Source organism: Vitis vinifera, chromosome 2 (genome assembly GCF_030704535.1).
Source record: "Vitis vinifera cultivar Pinot Noir 40024 chromosome 2, ASM3070453v1".
Classification (NCBI taxonomy): Eukaryota; Viridiplantae; Streptophyta; class Magnoliopsida; order Vitales; family Vitaceae; genus Vitis; species Vitis vinifera.
The window spans coordinates 7,952,634-7,976,226 of NC_081806.1; the positions used below are offsets into that span (position 1 = coordinate 7,952,634).

General features: G+C 34.5%; 3 protein-coding genes across 5 annotated transcripts; 2 read left to right on the top strand and 1 right to left on the bottom strand.

Moving 5' to 3' along the window:
- Positions 1–9,665, bottom strand: LOC100243743 (uncharacterized). 2 transcript variants are annotated; one of them, XM_059734148.1, is made up of 10 exons: positions 9,397–9,665; positions 9,018–9,302; positions 4,937–5,064; positions 4,740–4,808; positions 4,464–4,609; positions 4,237–4,351; positions 4,071–4,151; positions 2,878–3,015; positions 726–813; positions 1–269 (listed from the first exon to the last, which is right to left on the bottom strand). In XM_059734148.1, exons 2-10 carry the CDS (start codon positions 9,271–9,273, stop codon positions 139–141), a joined length of 1,152 nt encoding a protein of 383 aa, XP_059590131.1. In that variant the 5' UTR covers positions 9,274–9,302; positions 9,397–9,665; the 3' UTR covers positions 1–138. The 2 variants fall into 2 exon arrangements, with proteins under 2 accessions (XP_059590131.1, XP_019080384.1); XM_019224839.2 differs by lacking the exon at positions 9,397–9,665 and having other exon boundaries at positions 9,018–9,348.
- On the top strand, positions 9,479–15,109 carry LOC100248887 (vacuolar protein sorting-associated protein 55-like). 2 transcript variants are annotated; one of them, XM_059734150.1, is made up of 6 exons: positions 9,479–9,665; positions 10,678–11,106; positions 12,679–12,811; positions 12,928–12,967; positions 14,477–14,561; positions 14,682–15,109. In XM_059734150.1, exons 3-6 carry the CDS (start codon positions 12,713–12,715, stop codon positions 14,872–14,874), a joined length of 417 nt encoding a protein of 138 aa, XP_059590133.1. In that variant the 5' UTR covers positions 9,479–9,665; positions 10,678–11,106; positions 12,679–12,712; the 3' UTR covers positions 14,875–15,109. The 2 variants fall into 2 exon arrangements, with proteins under 2 accessions (XP_059590133.1, XP_002282053.1); XM_002282017.5 differs by lacking the exon at positions 9,479–9,665 and having other exon boundaries at positions 10,671–11,106.
- A 234-nt stretch (positions 15,110–15,343) lies between these two features.
- On the top strand, positions 15,344–16,049 carry LOC100253981 (uncharacterized). Its single transcript, XM_002281987.5, has one exon. It carries the CDS (start codon positions 15,573–15,575, stop codon positions 15,864–15,866), a length of 294 nt encoding a protein of 97 aa, XP_002282023.1. The 5' UTR covers positions 15,344–15,572; the 3' UTR covers positions 15,867–16,049.
- The last annotated feature ends 7,544 nt before the right edge of the window (positions 16,050–23,593 follow it).

The window sequence follows — 23,593 nt, forward strand, 5'->3', positions numbered from 1 at the left end:
TTGAGACTAATAGTATGGCATAGCCTTGGGTTTTGTATAAACATCATTTCATACATTTCGTTTGGCTCCAGAAGGAGGACAATGAATCAGAGGTGTTCAATGCTTTACAACATAAAAGCTTGGTCCTGGAACAAAGGTTCAACAGTTCACCATCTCAGAAGCTTTCATTGCCGGACTCTGTACACCAGAATTTATATTTGTGCCTCCACTGGGCTTCAGTTTGCTTGCCTCTCTCTTTTTCCTCAACCTTGAACTCAAAGAACCTTCAACTACAAAAAAAAATGAGACAACACCCATGTCAAACTCAAATTATGGAAAGTGGATGCATAAGCACAGAGAAAGGAGTTCAGAATCATGGAGAATGGTTGAACATCTCTCAGCATGGACTGGGATTTTAATTTTAGGTTTCATCCTTCTTGTATTTCACATTTCACTGTGAAGACCTTAAAGATGCTTGCTACCAACAGTCACATTCCAGCCTATTTTTACATGTGAAATTCAAGAAGACCAAGTCTTTACTTTCTTTGTGCTGCATTTTGTTCCAACAATGAGTAGTTTCCCAGTAACAGAGTCCAATAGAGGACTGGCAGAAGCTTTTGCTTAGGCCCTCATTTGCAATACACTACATGTATTGTACATTATGATAATGACGACAAAAAGGCAAGAGATCAGGCTGGAGGGGAGCATTCTATTAACATAAAACAGCGATACACATTGTTTCATACCTTGCCATTCCCAAACTACTTTTGATTCACCCTTCACCAGCTTTGGGTATCGATCTAGACGAGAATCTTCCTGAACCAACTCCTCAACCTTTGAAGAAAAAAGAAGAAAATAGGGGTGAAATATACATTTGTAGATTGTCCCAAGACATGAAATTAGTAATTGCTAAACATGATATATACAAGCATCCATTGAACCATTCAGCTTTAGCTCAACAAAAACACCAATAATTAATCTAGTAGTATAATGAACAAACCTATGTTCTAAAACTCCATGAGTGTGAGTTGCTTGCTTCCATTGAAAGTTTTCACATACTATCTCCAAGGTTCCGGCCAATCTATTTTAAAATAAAGATACTATGCATGACATGACCCATACTGTACAATCAATTTTTTAGGGAATCTGTATTACAGTGGCACCCGAATTTCTAGTTTGATTTTTCAAAGATCTGCTCTTCTTTGTTAGCATGTCATTGGCTGAACTCTACCTTGGAGAATGAACAATGCTAACACTTACAAAAAACATCTACATGCATACAGCATTATTAAGCCCAAAACCTATTTATAAAATTCAATTGTATTAATTAAAACTGAAATAAATGGAAATCATGCCCTAGAATAACATAGCCATGTCCACAAATTCAAAATTTCAAATTCTTGAATACAACTCAAATTGTAAATTCCATATCTATGTCAAATTCTCGCACTCATACTTGTACAAATGCAACTTGATTTATAAATTCCCAGGCAAATTTTAACTTTTTAAATATGAATTTTCACCCATTTTGATGTGTTCCAAAATATATGTCAGAGCAGAATCTCTTAATCAAAGTTATATCAGCATTTGCTTCTTCCTCTTAATGTGCTTATAGAATGTTTTTAAATGAAGGAGATAGCCAATGGAAATAATTTGAAGGCAGTGTACAAAGTGTGATAGCAGAGTCGATTAATATGAGAGAACTTGGCAGTGAGATTGCAGGATTCTTAACTCAAAATGAAGCTATTTAGGTTGTTTTTATAGGGTTTTTGGTTAATGTGAGCAAGCTGGGCTGCTGGCTTGAACGAATGGCTTGACCTTCAGTCTCTGTTGCTAACAGGACCTGGCCTGCAGGCCCAAGCTTGCTGGTCAAACCAACAGCTACAGATATGGGTCAACCACTGGGTAAAGTTATGTGGACAATGACACCAGTGTTGGGAGAGAGTCAAGCCTATCCATTTATATTAAATTGATTAAGGTGATAATCAGCCATAGGGAGTCAATACCCTGATGACTTTCCAACTCCAACTACTAAACTAATCCCGTAGAACCATCTGATTAGATAAGAATGAGATGGTGTTTCCTTATGTCTGTAGTGCTGAACTCAGACAAGGGTTCCCCAGGCCCTGTTCCTACCCTAAGCAAGTTCGAGCTTTAGGGTGCTGGCTGAGGACATCTTCAAGGTGCTTAGGCATACCTCTCGCAACATCCCTGAGCATATGCTTCTGTTTTTACATGCATCTGATAGTATTAAGCATTGTCTCAAGCAGCTGTCAGGAACCCATGTAATTATAGTAACCTTGGCTTGAAATTTCCTAAAGTGGTGAGGGTATGTAACTAGCATGAGGGTGCTAAGTGGCCAGGCCAAGGGTCTATGTGTAAACTTTTACAATGTCAGCACTTGTTAGTCCCTTTTGTCGATGGATCAAAGTCACAGATGAAAATGAAGTATTCAATATGAAAATTAGGTAGCTAATTATATATTCAATTTCTATGGAGTGCAGGGATGAAGGAGGGGGTGGTTTGGGAGTAGACAAGGGTTTTCAACATGCGCTTGAGGATTTTTGGAGATCTTTGCATCAAGGCGAGCAAAGGAGAAAAGGTGCCTTTTGGTAGAGTAATGAGGCATGAGACTGAAGCACTCACAGGAGTCCACATTACACAAGAGAAAACAAGTTGGAATTTTAGTTGTTGACCACTCTCGAAGAAGAGTTATTTGTAAATCAGAACTGGCATGAACATATACACAAACTCTCCAATCAACTATCTCAATACACACAATAGATACAGAAAAAGTGTAGCCTCATACGATAAAAAATACCCAACTGTAAACCAGTGAAAAAAAAAATAATCAATCTTTGGTTAAAGAGAAACAGATCCAGATAGATATAAGAATACCTTTCTCCATAACAGAGGGTCCTTCCTTTCCTTGGGCAAAAGAAGATGATCACGTAACCAAGAGACAACTACCCAAGGTTCGCCTTCACCATCCCCACCCTTTGTCATCATGGCATTCTCCTCAAGGATGTCACAAATCTATCAAATTTGCACAAAATTCATTGTTGATTTAAAAATAAGTCAGTAAAATCTATACATGGATAAAACATATAGAAATAAGTTCTTTTTTACACTTACACATTTATGCATAGATGAGATAATGCATACAATGATACCTATTTTTAAGCAACTATATACACAAGAGAGTATCAGCCATTCTTTTCCCTTAGGTAAGACAAGGGAGTATCAGTCACTTTTTCTTTTAGATAAGAATAAGGGCATAGTTAACTATCATAATATATCATGAATTAATAAAGTAGTGTTCAAAATTTGAAATAGAACAACTTTCTGATGAGGAAAAAAGTATAAAACAGATCAGATAAATTTCCTTGGCATTGTTGGATAAATTCCAGCACATATGGAAGTCTAAGCTCCCAAAAAGGCGTAAGCTTGAGCAGTGGGCGATGAAAGAGTTTGGTAGACCCATCATGCAATGGACACCTCTAGGAAGTTAATAGCTTGGTGACCAAAAAACACGTCTTCCCATTTTAAAATTTTAAATCTGCAATTTCCCCCAAAGAACACTCGTTTGTGTTTCAGGTCTTAATTTTGGTTCTCTGTTCAAGAAAAGCAAGCATTGTTATTCTTCCTACCTCCTTCACTACTACTTCTACCACCTAGCTTAGGTGGCAAGTGATGATTAAAGGAATAAAAATATTTATAATTTTATCATTCTCTTCATCTTTTCCTTGCTCCAATCACCACTTCCACCTAAGCAAGATGATAAGAATTACTGCATAGGAGATGGCAAGAGAAGCCTTTCTATGACAAACATGGTTCTTAATATTTTTTTTTGTCCCTTTTTATTTCTGAAATCAGAAGTTTCTAATAATTTGTATGAAATAATTTGTATTTTTTCTTTAAATATTGAATATCTTTTGGATTAAGAAGTTGAATTGTCATCGGTTATGCCTAGGACATCATGTGATGAGAGGTGACATGCTTCTACAAGGACCAAACCTGAAGTAACAAATGAGACTCAAAGAATTTTGTTATTAGGACTGCACAAGGAATGTAAACATGGCCTATTGTACCTGGTTGTAAAGCTCTTCAGCTCTGGCTGATAGATTCCTTCTTTGACGGATTCTCCTGAGTAACAATATGCTTCCTACAAGCTGGAAAAGTCAAGATGGTCAACAACCATTATCACCTTGATACTAAGGCAGAAGTTTTGAAAGACTTGCTCTCAGAATGGAATACCAGTCCACAAATTGGCATGAGGACTAATGCATGATTGGAGATCCACTGCTGGACGCGGCAGCTAAAAGGTTTGTAGTGTTCAGCCAGCAAGTTTGGACACTTTAACTCCTTGATCCTACATAGGAAGAAAAGAAATGTAAATCAGAAGGATCATAACACATCCAACCATGGAATTACAGGCCATTGTTTTTCATACTTCATATAGCTGATGATGGATAACAGCATACCCTCTATGATTTATCTTTGTTTCCAATAATCCATCAATCATTTCCATTGCCCTTTGTTTTGTGTGCATATCAATGGCATTCTCCAACCCCAAATTCTCCATCATCTTGAGTTCATCTACATCATTCCACACTTCATCCTCCTGAACCTGAAATTCAAGTATAGAATTAAACTACGGTTACCAGTGCAGCAGGTGAACTCAAACATTATTGCATTCAGTATTATATGCAAACAACATTTGCATGGACAGTTATATTAGGGTTATAAAGGTGACAGACCCAAACTGAACCTGTTCCGCACAAAAATTGAGCATATCCTTCACAAACATGAGTTTCTATCCTATTTGCCTGCATTGCATTATACAACAATTAAATATTAGAAAATATAGATAAAAAGTTTAAAGGTTAGTTAGTATGCTTTTAATCCATCTAAAAATGTCAGGATACCAGAATGAATAAGATTGTTAAGAACACACAAGTTTCTTAGCTGTTTCATTAATATCCCCGTCTTCAATACATAACTTCCCATGCTTTCTATAGCCACGAACGCATTCCATCATGCCTTGATAACATTCTGCATTACTTGGACAAGGCTCACACAAGTCTGTAATGATGTACATTGGTTAAAAGGCCACATCCATTCAGGTAATAAGCATCATATTCTGACCAATCACACAATAAGGTTATTTACCACTGTTAGCAACATCACCAAATAAAGAAGATCAAAGAAGGAGATGAAATAGTTAATTGAGATCCAAAAGCATGCTTACAGGTTAAACAAACAGAAAAATATTGCAAAGAGCTTGTATAAGAAAAGCATGAGGTTCTAAGGATCTAAAAGCGAAAGGTAACTTCAGAACAGTTCTAGAGGAAAGTAGAAGAGGATATACTTAGAACACCAAGCCATAATCATCATATCTCTACAAACCATACACTTCACAAGAATATACTTTACTTGAAGATGGTTGAAAAATAAATGTGTCCTTGAGACCCACAAAGCTATATTTTTCTAGTAAAAATTCTACTTGAGAACCTTGTTGATCCTAGTATAATCAATTTTTTTGATAGGTAAAAGCGATTATATTTAAAGCACTACCAAAGGTCAAGTAGAAGTATACACAATGTATACAAGGTGCCTACGGCCAAAAAAGAAGAGGGACACACAAGAAACAACTCCCTCGCCTCATTTACAACTCAACCAAACAATATAGTCAAATAATTACCACGAGCTAACTTCTAAATGCACCCTAACCCATTAAAGGAACATGTATATAAAGGATTGTTTAATTGCTTGGTCTGCCATGTCAGAATTTTCAAAGGCACTCCTAGTACAATCAATGACATGGTGACCATTTTTTATTTTTTGTATTCTACATTTTAATTCATGAAATTGACAAAAGATCAGTTCACAACACAGAACTAGGAGAACATGCTCCACTCATCCAAAAATGCAATAAAGCTCAAGGACAGAAATAGCTACAAAGTTAAAAATAAATAAATAAAAATTGAACACCAAGGTCCATGGTTTTATGTCTAGTCGTCTAGGTATTGAACATGAGATGAATCTCAAGGAAGGGAGCCCAAATAGAACACAAAATATAGAACAAATTTCGTACTCATCTGAAAAATGAGATAAATAATAAGGGAGACAATACACAGTAAAAAATTGAATGCCAAGTCCCATCATTTTGGTATTGAACATAATACCATCAGTAAAAGTACAACATGATGCTCAGTACCAATATGCCAACTGAAACTATCAACAAGCTCCAAACAATTCCATCGGAAATATACATGTTGTTCCCAGAGAAGCACAAAATAGCATCCCTTATCCTTTCTCATTGATAGTCCACCCAAATCATCTAATCTTGGAGATATAATTTAATCTATTGCCTACCCACAGACATGGTTTAAATTTAAATTTACAGTACGGGTCAATGTGAAAACATAGCAATGAGAAATTCCCAAGAAATCCTTAAATCGCTTGCACATACCAATATCAGATTTGAGTTATAACCTGGTACATAAAATAAGAAAAAAAATATAATATCTAGGGTAGGTCGCCTCCAGGACCTAACATTCTGATGCTGCAAAATAGAAAAGCAAGCCTATTGATTCATGCACCAATACCAGTAATAGGGGTCCAAATCTTGTTGATTTTACACAGGAATACCAAGAACAAGGAAAATTAAGAGAAAATCACCAAAAACTGTATAATTTACAAAGGTCTCTCTTGCACTGCTTCATTCATCACCGGTAGAACTTATAAAAATTACAGAATCATGGAATACAGAAGCTTCCATGCAGCTAGAATATTTCTAAAACATATCTCACTCCATAAAATTAAGTATCCTAAAATTCACAATATTTTTTAGAAGGTGCAACTTTATATATCAAGTTGACTAGCTAGGCCATCTTGGTTTCTACTCGATAATGACATGGCTGTCACTTTGGTGCTGCATCACATTGGCAATAAAAATTTCCAATACTCATCTAATTTATAATTAAGTGCAAAAATGCATACCAATACCTCAAGGGACCTGTGTTCAACAATCATAATTCTATTACTCTAGAAACAAAAATGATAACAGGATTATCAAGTAGATATCAAAGCAATATTTTTGAATGATTCTTTCTCATCTTAAAACATTGCATACCATAATTGATTGGCAACAGAAGAAGAAGTTCTACTAGCAAAGAAGGTAGACATATTTAGTTTCTAATATTAGTTATAGACACTTCTGATTCTGCACTTTTAGTGTCCAAATCTTAATGTAGTTGTGTGTTAAATCAATATGGTGATAGAGTAGTAAACTTTCTTCAAACAAGTTACATGTCAACATGTCATAAGTTGTAGACATCACTTAAGTTGATAGCAATGAACTAGAAAGTACTCTGTTCTCTTGACCTAAGTGTGTAACAGATGAAGTAAATCTAAAAAATGGATAGGTTTAGAGTATAGTCGGGTTCAAGTTGTTAGGGCAAGCCATGAATAACAATAATGGCTGTGCCAGATTTTTACATATCTATTCATAAAAGATAAAATAAAATAAGGTTCAATAGGTTGGAGCTTGCCAGATGTGTAGGCAAACTGATTTGAATGCATTTGATAGGTTCAAATCTGTCATTATGGATTCATATCAAGTTTTCTGAATTAGATTATCACCTTAAGTAATGTCTAATAACACCTATCCAATAGCTTCAAAGTGGTTGGCAGGTCAAGTTTAATCTACTGGTTCAAAGCAAAACTGCCATCTTTCTGATCTCAAGTTTAATATACTGCTCCCAAAACCCGCTCGCATCAGTTGCTGCCTCCCACTCCTGGGCCCTGACAATGGAACCCAACCAAATAAAAGGAGTCATCACATAAACATAATCAGCTATACATGCTTACAATACAATGGAGCAAAGAGCCTATTTAGAGAGGTTCAGATTTCTTATCATCCATGATGGCCCCCTTCTGCTACTTCAAAAGCCTGGTTACCAAACTAATTGGGAAACAATCAAAAAAATGAGCAAGACTTGCTAAATTTCCAAGTGACCTCAACTCTACCATTGACAATGTCAAAGACGGCTGAATCTTGTTGCCACACAAGATCACCACAACAAGAAGTGTCAACCAAGGTCAGTTCATCTGGAGCTAATAATAACAATATCAGGTTAGCATTCTAAATATTGGTAGTGTTCCTTATACATGACCATCATGGTGGCTACATGGGAAAACCTCGGGATAGGATTCTATATCTAGTTTTTCTCCTACCAAAGAAATTTAAATCTTGCACTCATGTCATCCAGTGTAATGGAAACTTCAAACTGAAACAAAATTTGCATTTAAATCAACAATATCATTTCAAGAAACTGTTAGAAAACCAACCCTTAGGCGAGTACAAGCTCTTGTAGTGGTTAAGAGGTTTCAAAAACACGACACACCATATACCCTTCTCTCAATTTCCTGTCCCATTCTCAAAATTGCCAATATTAAACTCCCTCCCACTTATCAGAAAAGCTTAAACTTATAAGGAAGGGCCCCGCGATGTGTACTAAGCTGACTAATATTCCCACAATCCTCCATTCTGCCTCACATGTGGCTTCCCCTAATAACGCAGATTCGATAAATGGACGTATAACTAGAAGTGTGCTACAAACTGACTAATATTTGATACCTTGCCACTCTGCCTCACAAGTGGCATGTTATCACATGGGATTTAATAAAATGGGAAATAAATAAGTAGAGAGGTTCTATCCAAGGCTTCCAGGAACCAGTAGCACTTGCCTCAAAAGCTTAAGTCTGTAGGGAATAGGTTATCAATGCATAGCAAGCTGACTCATACTGGATGGGTTGATTATTGGAATTTGCAAATAATTAAAAAATATAAAAAAAAAAGCCAAAAATTCAAGAAATTCAATAACATGAGTTCATGGTGGCCTTCCCAGTACAAAATGAAACAAACCAATCACCTAAATATTAGAACTTGCAAATGGGCAAGGGCTTAATCTGCACCATTAAGGCATGTTTCACTAAAAAATGAGGTCAAGGACCAAAAGAAGAGGAATTACCGGACGGCAGATACTGAGAATCGGCATTGGTATCACAAAAGGGCTTGGAGTGACGACTGAGAATGGTGACGACATAGTTGCAGAGGGCGGCGACGGAGGTGGCGATGGCGATTACGGCAAGAAGCTTGAAGAGCTCGGGCTTGGAGGGGAAGAAGTTTTCGGGTGGTTCCATTAAGGCATTGAGCGAAGAAGAAGAAGAAGGAGAGTGCGTGGATTTGGAGTGTGGTTTTGGGCGCTTCCTTGGGGTGGAAGCCATTGATGATAGTTGGTGTTGGATGGATCTGTCTGGAAGAAAAAGCAGACAACAGAGGACAATCAGAATCCTTCGTGTGGGTATGATATATACATATATAAAATATATATATATATATTTACTTACAAATTAAATAAAAATAAAAATAGAAACAGAGAATGGAGCATCCGCCAAAATCGTTAAATTACAAACACAGCAAACTACGATCAAGGAGAAGCTTCGTGGACGCCACACCCACACTTTTTCTTTTTCTTTTTGTCAAATTTCATCTAAATCATACTTTAATTAAAAAAGGAGATGAATATAATTCAACACCATCTCTGAGTTTGGAAAGTAGACAAAATTCTATATACCTTGATCATTTTTCGTTACAACTAAGATTTGGACTTTGCATGGTACTGATCCGGAAATGGGTTATATTCGATTCGCTAATGTGTATTTTCTTATAAAAATAAGGTATTTAAATGTTATAAAGTATTCAAAAAATATTAAGAAAAATATATATTTTTTAATATTTGATTATATTATAAAAAATAATTAAAATTTTATATATTTTTAAATTATTTAATATAAAAATGATTTATTGAATCTATATCCATTTTTTATAATTTTATAATTTTTTCTTTATTTTTATATTTTCTCTATTTTTTTTATAGTTATATATTTAATAAATCAACTCAATAACTTAAAATAATTTAATAACTTAATTTAAATTATTAAATAAATTAAATATATTTAATAAAAAAAATTTAATAATATGACTTAAAATCTATAATAAATTTAAATAATTAACTTATTCTTAAATCTAATATTTATTTTATCTTTTTATTTTCATTTACCTTAATTATCTCTATGATCTCCTTTATTACTTTACAACCTTCATTATTATTTAATCTTCTTTACTTCAATTATATTTTATGAGGATAAATATATCAAATTAATAAATTAAAATTAGTTTTAAATTAATCTTATCAAACAATCTTAAAGTAAAAATTAAGTAATAGGTTTTAAGTCTTTTAATTTAACTTAAAGTTCATTTAAGTTATTAAATAATAAATATTAAATTTTACCACACTCCATAACCTTATCAAATTTTTAAAAAACTAGGTAATAATTTTTGGATAACTATGTCTTTAATAAAAATCATTTTTTTTACTATCAAAACATTTTTTTCACCTTATATCCAAACATTAAGCAATTTTCTTTAAAAACATTAATAATAAAAACACTTGATAAAAGTGTTTTAGCTAAAATCACTCTTAAATATATTTTTACTAAGACTAATTATATTTTATAAAATTTAAATAAAATTATTTTAAATATTATTTATTCGAGATATTAAAAAAAATTATTACCTCAAATTTTAAAAATATATATTTTATAAAAAAAAAAGTTCCTTTTATGTAGAAAGTTCAATTATTTTTAAATTTAAAATAAAAAAATAAATTTTTCGTATTAAGTTATTAAATTGATTTATCAAATAGCTTGGCTTATTTTATCAAACTTATTTAATAAAACATCCTTAAATTTTAGAACCTTTAAAATTGATTTTTAAAAACAAAAGTATTTTATTCTATTTAGAAGTTTCTGGTTTTGAAAACAAAAACAGGTAGATTGATCTTGCTAAGTAATCCAGGAATTAATAAATTATATTTGGCAGAGCGGCACGTGCAATAAACACGTGACAACGAGTCAGGACTGGGAAGGGTAGCTGTGGCCCGTGGGCTCATCTTGTTCCTTAAGCTGTATCCAGAAAGACCAACTTCGGTCCGATGAGATCGACGGAATCTGGATCTTAGATCCTCAAAACGCTGCGTTTCAATCCATCTTTTACCGGTACGCCTCCAACTCAATTAACCCTTCTTCTTCTTCTTCTTTTATTTTTATTTTTTAAAATATTTTTTCTATCGTGTTTTGGTTTCAATTTATGCTCTGTTTGGTTGCCGAGAAAATGGTTGCAGATACAAAAGTGAATTTGGAAATTTTGAGTCCGACATTTAGGTTTTTTTTTTCCTCCAATTATTTCAAATCGTGCAAACTGAGGCAACTGCTAACTTCAGATTTGAAAATTCTTATTATTTTCTTTTTGTTTATTTTCGTTGGTTTTATTGGGAATCGAGCGGAGGGATAGGTTGAAGAGCATGTTCAATGTTCAATGATTTTTGTGCTTTCTCCTTCGGATCTGCTTATGTTAGGGCTTGTGAAGTTTTTTTCTTTTCGTGAACTTCATGCGTTTTAGTGTTGTCTGCATTGAAAGATTTCAAGTGCTGGAATGGAGACAGTTGAGGAAGTTTTAGGATTCTTGGTTTGAGATTTTGGACTTAAAATTAGGGAATTTAAGCCCGGATTCTCTGGTCTTGTTGGAAAAACAAAAAATGATGCAGAAGGGAAAATTGATCTCAATACTGTCGATTCTGATTTAAAGACTTCGTTTAGGGGACATGCATGACTCCCGACTTACCCTGGAAGTACCAGAACTCTTGAAAATTTCCCAAGCTTCTGGAAAGTTTCCCTTCATCAAGGAGTGCAAAAATCCAAAACTTATGACTTATTCACAAAGATATCAAATTGTTTGAATAATCAATGTATGTTCTATGAAATTCCCAAATTATGCCAGATAATTCTAGTTTGACAGCTTCTATCATTCTTTCTTTGAATTTCTTTCTCAATTTGATGTTATCATAATTGTTCCCAATAAATCATTTTTTTATTGGTAATTATCACCCCATAAATCATGTTTGAATAATTAATGTATATTTTATGGATTCCACTACCAAGAATAAAATTAATAAGAAATCAAATAGCTTTATTTAGTATCACGCATTTCAAAACTTAGAATAATAATATGCATCACGATCTCAATTCTATGAATAATGTATTTCAAGGTTCTCCCATACACCTACACCACCTGCAGTAGTGTCTTCCACTCTTCCTAGAGGACACTTCAGGGGTTTTCACCAATGGTCCTACTAGCTCCTTTTTGGGATTCGCACTATAGGAGCAAATCACCCCGTTTATATCTGCCCACTGCACCTAGAATCTGTCTCTATTTCATAATATTCAAGATTGAAATTCTTTTCTAGAAAATCAATGAAGATATTTCATGAATGTTTAAATGTTCTGTGTTTTATGACAACCTGTAAGGCACTCCATGCCCTGTCTCTGGGCTGCAACTGGCTTTGTGAAGGATTAGATCCTAACTAATGCACAAGCAGAGTTCATATTGTTGGTGCAAAAATAATTTAAAATTTGATAATGAACTATTGTTCTACAATTTCTTCAAAGCACAGTGGTGTGTGAGTCTTTTAACATGTCACCCTATTCAATTGCTACATTTACCTGTTTTCCTTTGCCCTGGCGCCAAAGATCTACTTTTTTTTACTTATCCCCACCTTATCATGATTTCAGTTATTACCCCATATGAGGTGAGGCAAGTCAGATTATGGCAGACTTACCTGGACATGTGCTTGCCTGCTTGCATAGTGGGAAGCTTGCTTTCTTGGCAATTTTGGTTTCTGGAGGGATTGTATTGCAAATTTTGGTTAGTAGTATTCTTTCTTGTTGGCCATCTTTGGATTATTCATATTTAATAATCATGTAACAAATCACATATGCCGATTTCATTATTATTTTCTTATTCATCATGTAATGTGGCAGGCGTGTGCTCTGTTCAACAATTGGTGGCCTATGCTGACAGGTAATCAAAGGTTTTTTGTTCTTAAAACATTATTATTGATCTTTTTGGTTGAGGTAAATTTCTCTGTAGTTCCAAACTTTTAAATTCTGATTGCTTTATGTAAACTTGCAAAATACTGCCATGTACAGCTACTTCATTTGGTGTTCTGCAATTAAAAATTAGATGACAATAAACAAATACAGTAGTTCAATGCTAGTGCTTTCAGTCTTGTCTGAGGTTACTAGATTCTTTCAAGAAAGAACATCCCGAGAGGGATAGTATCCAATGCCTCTACTCCTTTTGGTGGTATCAATTTTGATATATTCAAAATATGAGTCCTATTAAGAAAATAAAGAATTCACAAAATTTCTCTTAAAAAACAAAAATTAATTTATAGCACGAGGCTTGTGATATTCCATACTACCTGGATGCTTCAAAATCCAATTCTTATTTGTCTAGAAATGGCTAGGTATTGATGCATATATCAGCTGATGATGGATACTTCTGCTGTTCCACATGCTTGAGTTGTTGGGGGATTCATTCTGAAGTTAATTTTTTCACCATTGGGTTTCATACTTATTATAGGCACAACTTGTTTCGTCACATTCATTTACAATTCTATTGCTTGATAAGTACCATGTTGAAGTGCATGTACTTGGTAGGCTGGCATTTCTTGGCTGAGTTTGTAAGTCCTAAGGAGTTGCAGAAACCCCTGGAGTGCATGTACTTTTAAACATTTCCTCTTGTGAATGATAAAACAGAATACATAACCCTCATAACATATAAAGATACATATGTCAACTGACACAAAATATCAAAGTTAGCCTATAAAATATTCTTTTAAAGGAGAATATAAGTGATATTTAGTGTTGTTTGAAATAATTGAAAATTTTAGAAACTGCATCTAAAAATATTCATTCCTCACTTGGAATTCTAACCATGGAATTGGGTGAGGAGTGGAGCAGGAGTTGAATTTTTTTCTATCTTTCCTTGCAGTTGCTGGTGCCACCTTATACATTTGGTATTTTCATGGATAACCTAGGTTTTGTTTTCTTTTTTGGAAATCTTAGAGGATCTTGCTTCAGAGTTGCATGTTGATATTTTCCTTTTTAAGAAAAACATCCTAAGTTTTTTGTTGGTTAAGGTTGGGGTTGGGGAAGAGGTGACATCTGTTTTGTTGGTGTGGATACATTACTTTTATGTGTTCTGTAATAAGTATGCATTTGCATGCAAATGTTCCTCATGTCTAAAGATTGCCATTTATGTCCAACAGAAATAAGTAATGCTATCATATTTCTACTGCTGCCTGGACATGCAGAAATTTTTGTGCCTGCGGGCTGTAATAATTTATTTGTTTGTCATTTTGTTAAAAAAAAAAAAATTAAATGGGTCCAAGGCAAAAGAAAGTTTCTTTGGCAATTAAGATCCATTGAGAAAAGCTTAGTTAATAACAAAAAGAAAGGGTTGTTATTTATTTAAACATTACGTAGTTTATGAGCCTAATGTTGTTTGATGATCATCTTGCTGCAGTAATAATGTATGTTCTTCTTCCCATGCCTTTGCTGTTCTTTGCTGGGTCTGACACTTCTTCTCTCTTTTCTGAATCTGGGAATAGGTTAGCCATTTTCTACTTAAAATTTAATTTACGATTAATGCTTTACCTTTCTCTTAATTTAAAAACTTGAATTTGCTCATTTTAATTTTGTTGTTGCATTTGAACCTCCGTGTATACCAGCTGGGTGGACGCAACCAAATTCTTGACAGGAGCATCAGCTGTTGGGAGCATTGCTATACCGGCTATTCTAAAGCATGCTGGTGTAATTGGCTGGGGCGCCCTGGCATTGGAGCTCTCATCCTTCTTTGTAATTGTAGTAGCCATAATGTGTTACATCCAGATGAATTCCGACAATGAATACCGAATGCTCTGATATGCATATGGCTTGCCCTAGGGAGGGCTTCACCCCGCTTGTAAAGTGATGTGGATGTCCATTCCATTGTGTTGAGGCTTTTTATTCCATTGTTTGTTTGTTTGTTTGTTAGAGCGTGAGCATCATCTTCCATATTTTGCTTTAACATATAAAGGAAACATTGTTGTCTCGATTGAACAACGCCCTTTGTTCGTGTTATAAATTTGATCAATTTTTTGGTTTTGCTTGACAGAAAGCTATGTCTCATGTTGTTCTAATTTGATGACCATTCCAATAAATACTGATAGGATTTTAGTTATATCAATCTAAGGTAATTACTCGGGTGAAAGCTCGGGATTGATTTAATATATAAATTTGATTAAAATCATTTTTGTTACAACTTATGGTTGAGAAGATGAGTAATGTTAGAACTCGTTAGTTGAGAAGGCGAGTTCATATAAGCTTTAATGATAAGAAAGTGACTTACATATGAACTTAATAGTCTGAGAAGGCTAATACATGGCGAGTGATGACACAGACATACCATTGAGAAACATCCCATAAATGATGGGGGAAATCGAACTACAATTCAACACTGAGATGGCAATCTCGTAATTTATCCAAGTTCTAGGCCCATTTACTACCCAGCCAAGAAACAATCAAATCCGAAAACCCTACACCATTCCAAATTCGAACACTCGTCACCATCATCATCAGCCATGGGGCTTCTATCTTGGTGGAAACCCTCCCAAAAACCCACCTCCGAAACCAAAAAACCCGATCCGAAACCCGGTTCTCCTCCCGAAATTCCCGGCATGAACGGCGCCGTTGAGGTTCCGAGGCCACAGGCTACGCCAGATGTTACGGTTTTCGAATTCGGGTCGGTCGCAGCCTCGTCCGACAAGGTGACGCTCGCCGGGTACTGCCCGGTTTCCGACGATCTGGAGCCGTGCCGGTGGGAGATTTTACCGGCGAGTGGCTCTGACGCGCCGCAGTTTCGGGTAGTGTTCTGAAGAAAAAAGGAAACGGATTGTAAGGAACTACCGAACTAGAAAACACTCTTTTGGAGTTTGATTATGTGAAATCTGAAAAGGGTTTTGTTTAATCCCTTAAACTTACAAAAAGAAAAAAGGAAAAAAACTCTAATTCTGTTCGAAACTTAGCATTGTTCAATTGGATTTTTTTTCTTTATTCTATATTTGTTCTTATTGGTTAATTTGAAGTTGGATTTTGTAAAATTTGGATTAAGATTAGTATTGCAGAGTATTCGGGTAACCATTTGTTGGAAAATCATAGAAGAACTATGTTAAAGAATTGGAAGTAGGCCATTTTATTTGTTAATTTATGTGAAAGACTAGATGAATCTTTAGAGTTTGGGCTATAATTTGGTGACTAAGCTGAATAATTAAATTGAATGGGAAGTAGGCCATTTTATTTGTTAATTTGTCTGAAATACTAGATGAATCGGCAGAATTTGGGTTATAATTTGGTGAATAAGCAGAATAATTAAATTGAACAAAGTGGATTCTCCGCATTTGATAAATTTCAAGTGTGGTTCACAGGATTGAGCTTTATTATGTGCCTAGAATGTGGTTTAGAACCGGCATTAGTGGCTTCATATAGTTTTCTATTTTTTCTTCTTATTTATCTCTTGTCAATCAAAATCCACATTAGTGGGCTCTGGGTATGGGTCTTGTTTTAGAGCTTGAGTTAAACCTTTTACAAAATAAATGTTTAGTTGTCTTTTATTTGACCCTTTAAAAAGGAAAAAATAAATGTATAGAAGATAGTGAGAAAGAATATTGAGAAAGAAGAAATCAAGTACTTTGTTGGGTCATAGAGTAGATAAGCTCATTTGTAACCATTATTTTAGTATCATTAGACATAGGAAAAAGATCACTCTGATTGATGGATGAAGAAGAAGAATAGGTGGACATCAACATTAATGGGTATGATGATAAAGACAATGATGATGACTCATGGAAGGATCCTATTGGTGATAATAGTGGTCATGTTAAATAGGTGATAATGATCATCATGTTAAAGACTGTATTTATTATTATTATTATTATCATGGGTATGAGAAGATTCTTGGAGAGCTTGAGCTGAGGGATCTTCCTTTGATTGGTGTCCCTTTTCATTGTGTGATGGCTTGAATAATCATTTTCGATTGAGATTAGACCATTTTTATGTCCAAGGGGTGGGAAAATAATTTCAGTGGGGTGCTACAATGTACCTTATCGAGACCTGTGTTAGATCATTCACCTATTCTACTAGATGGGGTTCAGATAATGAGAGGCTCTATTCCTTTTAGGTTTGAAAATATGTGGCTTATAATCATTTCTGGTCAAGATTAGATTATTTTCTGGTGTCCAAGGAGTGGGAAAGTTATTTCAGTGTGGTGGTGCATTGTACCTTACCAAGACCTTTGTTGGATCATTCACCTTTTTTGTTGGATGAGAGTGGGATCAGTAAAGGCTCTACACCTTTTAGGTTTGGAAATATTTGACTTAAGGAGGAGGGATTCAAAGATTTCCTTTAGAGGTGGTTGTTGTGGTATAATTTAAGAGGATCTTATAGTTTCATATTGGCTGTGAAATTGAAAGCATTAAAGTCAAACTTGAAGAGTTGGAATAAAAAGGTGTTTGGCAATGTTGTAGTTAGAAAGGATATGACCTTTAACCAAGTGGGCTTTTAGTGTTCCAATTCATCAAAAAAAAAAGTGGGCTTTTAGTATTCCAAGGAGAGGATAGGTGCTTTGTCCCAAGATGAGGTGGAAGCTAGGAGGTAAGCAAAGGAGGGGAATAAAAAATGGGTCCTTTTGGAAGAAGCTTCATAAAGGCAAAAATCAGGGGAGATTTAGCTAAATGAGGGTGATAGAAATACTAAATTCTTTCCCAAAATTGCTAATGCATACAAAAGAAAGAACTTTTTGGCCAAGATTAAAGTGGGATTTGATTAACTAAGGAGAATGAGATAAATGAATGGGTGGCCTGAACTTTCCTCAGCCTTTTATTTGATGTGAAGGAGTGGAGACCTAGCATCAATGGAATGTTGTTTGACGTTTTAGATAAGTAGGAAGTAGTAAAATTGGAGGAGTTATTCTTAGAGGAAGAGGTGTTTAGAGTCGTATCAAACTTGAATTGGGATAAAGCTCCAAGCCCAAATGAGTTTTCTTTAGCCTTCTAGCAGATACGATTTGGATTATGTGAAGGAAGAGGTTGGAAAATTGAGAGGAAAGGAATGTTTAAGGTTAAATCTTATTATAGGTCTTTGAAGGAAGACAACAACCCTTTATTTCCAGCAAAGGAGGTTTGGGGTTCGTATGCCCCTTTAAGAACTCGTTTTTTTTGCTTGGGAAGCAGTTTGGGGTAAAATTTATACTGTAGATATGTTAATGAGGAGGGATTGGTCTATGGTTAATAGATGCAATATTTGCAAAGAGAATGAGGAATCGGCGAACCACATTCTAATTCATTGTGGTAAGACAAGGGAGCTTTGGACCTTGTTGCTTTCTTTTTTTGGGGTGGTGTGGGTGTTCTCGGATTTAGTGAGAAATCTGCTTCTTGAATGGAAAATTAAGGGCCTAGGGAAGAAAAGGAGTGTAGTTTGGAGAATGGCGCCTATTTGTCTGTTTTGGTGTATTTGGGGAGAGCAAAATCGAAGAATCTTTCAAGAGGAAGAGATGTCAAATACGAGCTGGAGGAAACTCTTTCTTCGGTCTCTTCTTGTGTGGTCTCAACAATTTTTGGACTTGGACTTGGACTATCTCTCTTTTCGGAATTTGTTGGGTGATCGGGTTGTTGTTTAACTTTTTCCTTTTTAGGTTTTTTCTTTCTTTTGTTGTCATGGTTTGGGCCTTCTTTGTATACAGCTTGTGTACGCAGGGAGTGCCCCCTGTTTTTTGGCGTGTTTTAATCTAATTTTCTTCTTTGTCTATCAAAAAAAAAATAAAAAAAATCAATGGAATGTCGTTTGACGTTTTAGATAAGTAGGAGGTAGTAAAATTGGAGGAGTTATTCTTAGAGGAAGAGGTGTTTAGAGTCGTATCGAACTTGAATTGGGATAAAGCTCCAAGCCCAAATGAGTTTTCTTTAGCCTTCTAGCAGATACAATTTGGATTATGTGAAGGAAGAGGTGATGAGATTTTGATGAACAGGGTAAGTTTGAAAAAAGCCTTAATGCCACTTTTTTTGTGTTAATTCCAAGAAAGGGAGGGGGCAAAAGATCCTAAAGATATTTTTGATAGGTAGATTTTATCCCCATTAGGTGAGTTGGATTTTTAAGCTTCTAGTTAAAGTGTTGACCAGTAGATAAAAGAAAGCAGTGGGTAAAGTGGCATCTAAGTTCCATAATGCATTTTTGGAGGGAAGACAAATTGTAATTATAGTGCTTATAGCTAATGAGGCCATCGACTATGTTGAAAAGCGATGCTTATGGAGTTTTGTGTAAGCTTAACATTGATAAGGTATATGATCATGTTAATTGAAACTTTTTGCCTTTTGTCATAAAAATGATGGACTTTGGTCAGAAATGAATTAGATTGATTAAATGGTGCATATCTACAACAAAGTTTTTTGTTCTTGTCGATGACACCCCATTTGGATTTTTTTCAAAGCTTTAAGGGCTTAGGACAAGGGGATCCTCTTTCTCCTTACTTATTTGTGTTCGTAGTGGAGGCTCTCAATTGTCTTCTTGAGGGCTTGTTGGCGGGGATTCCTGTCAATGTGGATTCTTGTCGGAGTTTAGGGTGAGGAGTAGAGGAGGTAAGGAGTAGAAGTTTTCCATTTGTTGTTTGCTGATGATGCTATCGTTTATTATGAGGTTTCTCAAGATTAGATGACTCATTTAAATTGATTGTTCATGTGGTTTGAAGCCATCTTAGAACTGAAAGTAAACTCAGGGAAGAGTGAGTTGATTTTGAATGGAAGGGTAGATAACATGGAGGAGTTGACCTTGGAGATAGGTTGCAAGGTGGGTGGAAGAGTGGTTCTATAAAAAGACTGGTGATGTGGAGAAGATAATATATCTCCGAAGGAGGAGAGGCTCACTTTGATTTGAAACACGTTATCTAGTTTACCTATTTATTTCATGTCATTGTTTAGCATCCCAAGAATAGTTAGATTGAGGTTGGAAAAGATTCAAAGAGATTTCCTATGGAGAGGTTGGGCTTTAGAGGGAAAACTAAATTTAGAAAAGTGAGCGATTATCTATATATATAGGAGGAAGGGGGGCTTGGGTGTTAGTTGTCTATCTCCGCTTAACAAGGCCCTTCTTTTTAAGTGGAGTTAGGGATATGCATTTGAAAGGAAAGCTCGTTGGGAGCAGTTCATAGATGGAAAATATGGGGAAGAAGAAGGGGGGTGGCATTCTTTTGAGGTGAGAGATGGATATAAAGTTAGGTTATGGTAAACTATTAGAAAAGGTTGAGATTTTTTTTAATAGAAGAGTCGTTTTTTCTGTGGGTAATGAGAGGAGAGCGAAGTTTTGAAAAAGTAAGTAGTATGGAGATGGGCCTTTGTGTGTGTCCTTTCCATCTTTGTATGTATTAACTATATTGAAAGAGGCATGGGCAGTGGATTTGTGGAACTATTCAAGTGACAGGGGTTATTAGGTTCCTTGCTTCTTTAAGCATTCGAATGAATGGGAGTTAGACAATATGGAGAGTTTCTTTTTTAGACTACAAGGAAAGGTGGTGAATATAGGAGAAGATTTGGATGGAATCAAAGACTGAAACTTTTTTTGTCAAAACTCTATACTCTATCTTGGAGTCAGAGAGATCAATTCCTTTCCTAATGAGAGTAATTTGAAATTCTTAAGTTCCATCCAAAAAGTGAGGTTTTTTTCTTGGGAAATGAGTTGGGAAGAGGTATTAACCTTGGATCAGCTTCAAAGGAGAGACTGGTCGTTGGCAAACAGATGCTTTCTTTGTAAGAAAAAGAAAGAATTTATTGATCACATCCTCTTTCATTGTGTCAAGACAAGGATTTTGTGACAATTTTTGTTTTCTTTGTTTGGCGTATCTTAGGTGATATCTTCCATGGTTAGGGAGATTCTCTTGGGATGATATGACTCTTTTGTGGGGAAAAACAAAAGGTGTGGCAAGAAACTCCTTTGCACACTTTTTTGACAATATGGTAGGAAAGGAATGAAGATTGTTTGAAAATTAGGAGCATTCTAATCAAAGACTAAAAAACGCTTTTTTTAGTAATCTTTTTTTTGTGGGCTAAATCGTACATAAATAAAGAAGGTCCAATGCCTTTAATTAATTTTTTTGATTGGTTGGATTCTCACCAAAGAAGTGATTAGTTTTTTTTTTTTTTTGATAGGTAAGAAGTGATTAGTTTTTTGTAGTTTCCTTTGTTTGATGTATCTTAGGTGATATCATCCATGGTTGGAGATTCTGTTAGGATGACATGCTCACATTTCTCTTTTGTGGGGAAAAACGAAAGGTGTGGCAAGCCCTTTGTATACTTTTTTGACAATTTGATAGGAAAGGAATTGAACACTGTTTGAAAACTAGGAGCATTATAATGAAAGATTGAAAAACACTTTTCGTAGTAATCTTTTATTGTGAGCTAAGTTTTGCATAGAAGGTCCAATGTATTTAATTGATTTTGTTGATTGGTTGGATTCTTACTAACAAAGAGAGTAGTCATTTTATAATTTCCTCTTGTTTGGTTATAACTTTTGATGATTGTTCTATTCGTCCTGTGTACTTTGATGCATTCTTTGACATTTTTATATATTATACTTCATTAATTAATTTATTGATAAGAGAATGTACTAATAGATGCTAAAAGCGCACAAGAGTACACAGGATATATATTATACTCAATTTATTTCACTATTGAAAAAATTATTATTACTATGGGTGTTTAAATTAAGGCTTTTGTCTTGCCTCGTCTCATTTGGGCAAAATACTTCAGTACCACCTTTACTTTTATTGTCTCCTTTGGGGTAAATTGAGGCTTATGCCTTGCCTCATTTGGGAAATATGCCTAAACCTGACAACTTCAGTTTCAGTTGTGTACCATAGGAGCCAGTCTTGTGTTTAACCTTACACATGGACTGGCAAAATTGACGGGCGGAATCAAGTAAGATTAAGTTGATTCCCTACAGACACTAAGGCATGAACCAATTGGCTGCCACACCATCTATATGATGGTTGACATAACGTTTTCCAAGGAATACATAAGTTACAAGATTGAGTTGATTCCCTTCAAATATCAAGGCATCAAACAATAGGCCATTTTCTTGTTATTGATTGTTGACCTTTCTAAGGAATTCAAGAATCTTGATACCACAGTATGGTAAAAGACTTGGGAATCTTTCCATGTAGGAAGATGAGTCTCATTCCTCATATTGTTTGGTAAGTTTACACAATGCCCACAAGTATATGCAGGAAATGTTTTCAGTTATCTTGAGTATTAATAAATTATGAATGTGTTTCAGGACAACATATTACGCTTAGGGTAGAACAAGTTTGATTTGCCGACTGTTGTATTGTGTGTGCATGTGCGCTCAACACCTGAAAAGGGTGGAGTGATAACTTTGTTATCAAATTCAAACGCCAGTCTATCTTTATGTTCAGCACACTTGGAATTTCAAATTAAGGAAATATATGCTAGCCTTAAAGCTTCATGTTTGGGGTATTATTGAGATGCATGTTGTCGACAAGAGTTCCAAAGAAATTGCATGTGGGTGGTGGGTAATGTTACAATGTTTCCTGGTCACAGTTTGGGGTTTGCATTGTTGAAGTTGAATGGCAACTTTATGTTGTTTTTCCTCTATCTGTTTGGTAAAATAATCTGTTGTGACAAGGAGAAATGCTTTTGGTAAGAGCCCATGGTAATGGTCCAACTACATTATTTTTTTTATTGGGCAAGTGAAGTTCTCTGTCCACTCTTTCAAAAACTTCATCTTCTTCAAATATTTTCACTCTAATTTCTAAAATACCAAATTTCACTTTGAATTATCATCCATTTTAACTTAGGGTTTTTTTTTTTAATCTTGAAATGACTTAGTTTTTAATATTTATGTGCTTTTTTTTATAAAAAAAAAATTAGTTGATAAATTATATATTCAAACAATTTGCCTTCTATTTTATTTTGTTTTGTTTAATTTTCATTACCCTTTTAATTGGTTTGAGAAAAATAGTTTCCTTATTTTTAAAGACAAAGAAGAGAATTATGTTTAATAACCAGAAAACAAAAAATAGGTTTCTATTCTTAAAAATAGAAAATACAATTAAAACATATTTTAATTATTTTTTATATTTGTTTTAAAAATAATGAGACATATATAAAAAATAATTGAGATCAAAAGATTACATATAAAATTTATTTTTAAAAAATATTTTGAAGTATAAAAATTAAGTGAATAATATTCACGTTATCAAACAAACTTTTATTCTAGAAAATATTAAAAAAAGCATATGTTTAAAAACTATTTTGAAAAACTATTTTTTGAAAAACTATTTTTAAAAATGTTTCCAAATGAATCCTTAGTATTTGGTTATTTGATGTAAATTTATACGGGTTGAATTTTCTAATTTCCTTGGAAAACCACTCAAACTCGTTATTTTCTTTACATTTTTAATCTTATTACAAGAAAAAAAAAATCATTGTTTATGGTTGTAGAAATGCATAATTAAACAAAAAAAAAAAAGAAACATTTTTAAGTGCTATTGCATCAAAACAAATTTTTAATAAAAACAATTTTAACAAAAAGGAAATAT